We start from the raw sequence: 3,232 nt of genomic DNA, 5'->3' as shown, positions 1-3,232 counted from the left end.
AGCCGCACAGCAGCGAGGCCACCAGCAGGCCGGAGACGGGGGGGGGGGGGGGGGGGGGGGGGGGCGAGCGATTCCCTTTTAGGTGGCTCCGTCATGGGGGCAGAGGGGCGCAGGGGCGAGAGAGAGAGGGAGAGAGAGAAGGGCACGCGAGGTCGGTATCGTGCGTGCGCGTCTCGTAGTCTTTGTCAAAGGAAAAAGCGAAATTAAATGGTTTGATGATGCGAGCGGGACAGCCAACGAACGGGCCGCGCTGGTCGGTGGGCCTCTCCGGGCGCATTGCAATCTCTCCCCGCTTCTATCTCTCTTTCTCCCTGTCTCTGCCCCTCCCTTTATTTCCGGCCAGGCAGGATTCCTTCTGCTTCCCGTAGACCCACTCCCTCTTAGCAAGGTCATGCCGGGCCCAATGGTGGGCTTTTTTTCCCCCAGTCTTGCGCTTTGCCATCGGCTACCTGTGAAACCATTTCCGCTATTGCTGGCGATGATACCTATGTGGCTGCGGCGGTGATGCTTTTGGGTGTCGCCGGCTACGAAGCGCGGCCTGGGTGCACGGATCGTTGAATCCACCGCGTGCTTGACAAAGATGGGTGGCCTGACTTAACGGGGAGATCCCTCGCATGCGGTGCATGCCCGGCCCCGGCATGTTGCATCCTCACGGGCTGGCTGCCTGGTCTTCTTTTTTTCTCTTGCATGAGAAACGCCCCCCGGGCGCCGGGGCTCCCGTTCACAGGCAGCGCCCTTTGGGCCGGTCGCGCGCCTCCTTTCCCGATGCTCCCTCGTGTGCTGGCCAGCGCATGAGCCGCCCGTGCTGGGGCTGATAGGACGTGCTTCCCCTGTGTGTCGGGCGTTCGCGGGGGATGTGAGGGGGTGGCAATCCGGCTACGATGCACATTGTGGCGCACATGGGGTGAGGGGGGTTGGCGAGCAGAGCCTGTGGTTTTGGCCCTGTCAGCCACCCGGCGGGCAGGTGGGGGGGGGGGGGGGTGGACACGGATGGAGGCAAGCGGTGCCTTCCCAAAAGGTGGCATCCGGTTGTGCGTATGGGCGTCGGCCCTCTGCCAGCGGGGACATGGACAGGCAGCCGCCCGGGGTGTTGGCCCGGGATCAGCCCATCCACATGCCCACCGGCATCACACGCTGGCGCCGGGCCGGAGGGCTTTCGGTGGTCCGCTTCCGCGGGATTTCCTTCGCTCGCGATCGACCGGGGTGATTGCCGTTCGGCCGCCACGCGGCTGGTCGAGCGGACCCGGGCAAGACCGTGTGGCCAGAGCGCGCCGGAGGTTGCCGGGGCCCAAAGAACTTCCCTGCCCCCGGGGCTGAGCTCAAGCAGCAGCAGCAGCAGCAGCAGTAGCAGCAGCAGTAGCAGCAGTAGCAGCAGTAGCAGCAGCAGCAGGTGCGTGGCTTCCATGGTGCGGACTCCCCTCCGAAAGGCCATAGGGGCCCCTGGGTCGACCACACATGTGGCCATTCACGACATCGAATATGCCAAACTCCCTGGATTACACTTGCCCGGCAGGGGCCGGGCGAGGGGGGAGGGCGGAGGAGGGCGAGCGGGTGCTTGCCTGGATGGTATCGTGGGCGTGTGTTCACCAAGCGGCGGGACAGCGTCAGGCAGAGGAGGCAGGGGGCCCGAGCCTGGGGCTTTCCTTTGCCGGACACGCGTGCCTCTTCGAGGCTGGGGCAGCTGCCTGCTTTGAGTATGGCTGCTTGCGGCGGGGACGGGGGGGGGGAGGCACCGCCGCCGATATGCCGGAGAGGATCGACCGGCCGGACATGGGCGCGGCGGAGAGGGCGGCCCCCGCGCCGCGCCCCTCGGCCTGTGCATCTCGGAAGATCAGCGCGCCGAGCCCCGGCCGCTTCCTGCGGGGCGCTCCGAACGCGGGTCCCGCCTTGCCACTGGGGAGGTCGGGCCCCGGCGATCTCACGGACACGCGCCGCGAAATGGGGTGGAGCCCAGCGGACCCCTGAGCAAGTTGCTTGAGCGCTGGCCGAGCCGTGCGTTGGGGCTTTTGACTACGTTGGCAGATCTGCCCAACAGTGGGGAGGCCAAAGAAGCAAGTGGCCTCCCTTGCCAGAGTCTCCGGCTTCCCCCTTTGGTCCGGGGGCCTCGACATTGGGGGGGCGGCGGGGGGCGAGCACCTCCCCCGAGCTGGGGGAAAGACGAACAGAGCGAGCGCGGATCGCCGAAGTTTCTGGCGTGGCTTTGGTCAGCCGTTTCGGGGCTTCCTCTCGGAGGCCGGCCCGGGGGTCGGAGCCCAGGGGCGATTCCTCTTTCTGTGTCTCTCGCCCGCCCGCCCCCCCCTCTCCCTTCTGGTAGAAGACTTAAGAGTGGGCCTCATGCACGCGACCGCCCGAGCAGGCAACACATCGATTCCCTCTTTGATCTCTCGCCTCCTATTAAAGAAATCCCGCCCATTGATTGCCCCACGTCGCGCGCCACCGCCTACCATACTCCATGGGAATCTATCGAATCAATCTGTATACCACGCCGAGCGGCAGCATGCCCCCACGGCGGGAGGACTCCGGGGACTCGCTGGATCCCCTGGACCAGGGGGAGCCGCCGTCTGATATGGAAGACGCTGGCGGTATCGCTTCGGACGAGCTCGATGTCGATGATGACCCCGGCACCGATGATGACCCCGGCACCGATGATGACCATGATGAGGATGGCGACAAGCCCGCCCTCGAGGGCGAAAATGGGGAGAATCCGCACGGGCGGCCCTCCGCCCCGGTGGTCCTCCCCTCGCCAGAGGCACTTGCCGCCGGGACACCTGCCCAGGAGGGCACCGGGGCGCGTGTCACCGGTGGCGGTGGTCCGTCCGGCCCGGCGGGCCCGACCGGCGCCTGGCGCCCCGCCAAACCCAGGCCTGTTCCGGATGCCAGGAAGTCCTCCCCGTCCCTCTATGGCCACTTCTTCAACCGGCGAGAGGGGAACGCCTGGCGAGTGTTGCCGATCGATCTGAATGGCGTCCTTCACTTGATGAATTCATCGAACTTCCTCTACCGGGGCCAGACCCGGAGCATCGGCTATGACTCTCACCTGATCATCCCCTATCTCGACGCGCTTGTGGAGTGGCTTGCGTATAACAGGGTGCGCTGGGGCCTGCGTGTGGCTGCGGGGGAGGGGCGGGAGGGCGGGAGAGCCGCCTACCGTCCAGGGGACCCCTTATGAACTCGGCATCTCGCGGTGTTCCCCCCCGGTCGGGGCGCTGCATCCGGGGGGGGGGGGGGGGGG

The 3,232-nt window shown here is 66.8% G+C and overlaps 1 protein-coding gene across 1 annotated transcript in view; it reads left to right on the top strand.

Annotated features, from left to right (window-relative positions):
- Nucleotides 1-2,370: 2,370 nt before the first annotated feature.
- Nucleotides 2,371-3,232, top strand: part of H696_05420 — a 4,570-nt gene continuing 3,708 nt past the window's right edge. The window contains exon 1 of the mRNA XM_009499253.1: nt 2,371-3,088. Coding sequence (XP_009497528.1) covers nt 2,453-3,088 — 636 coding nt within the window. The 5' untranslated portion in view covers nt 2,371-2,452. The remainder of the gene's footprint in view (nt 3,089-3,232) is intronic.

Source organism: Fonticula alba (genome assembly GCF_000388065.1).
Source record: "Fonticula alba strain ATCC 38817 unplaced genomic scaffold supercont2.11, whole genome shotgun sequence".
NCBI lineage: Eukaryota > Rotosphaerida > Fonticulaceae > Fonticula > Fonticula alba.
This window is presented reverse-complemented; position numbering and strand designations above follow the sequence as displayed.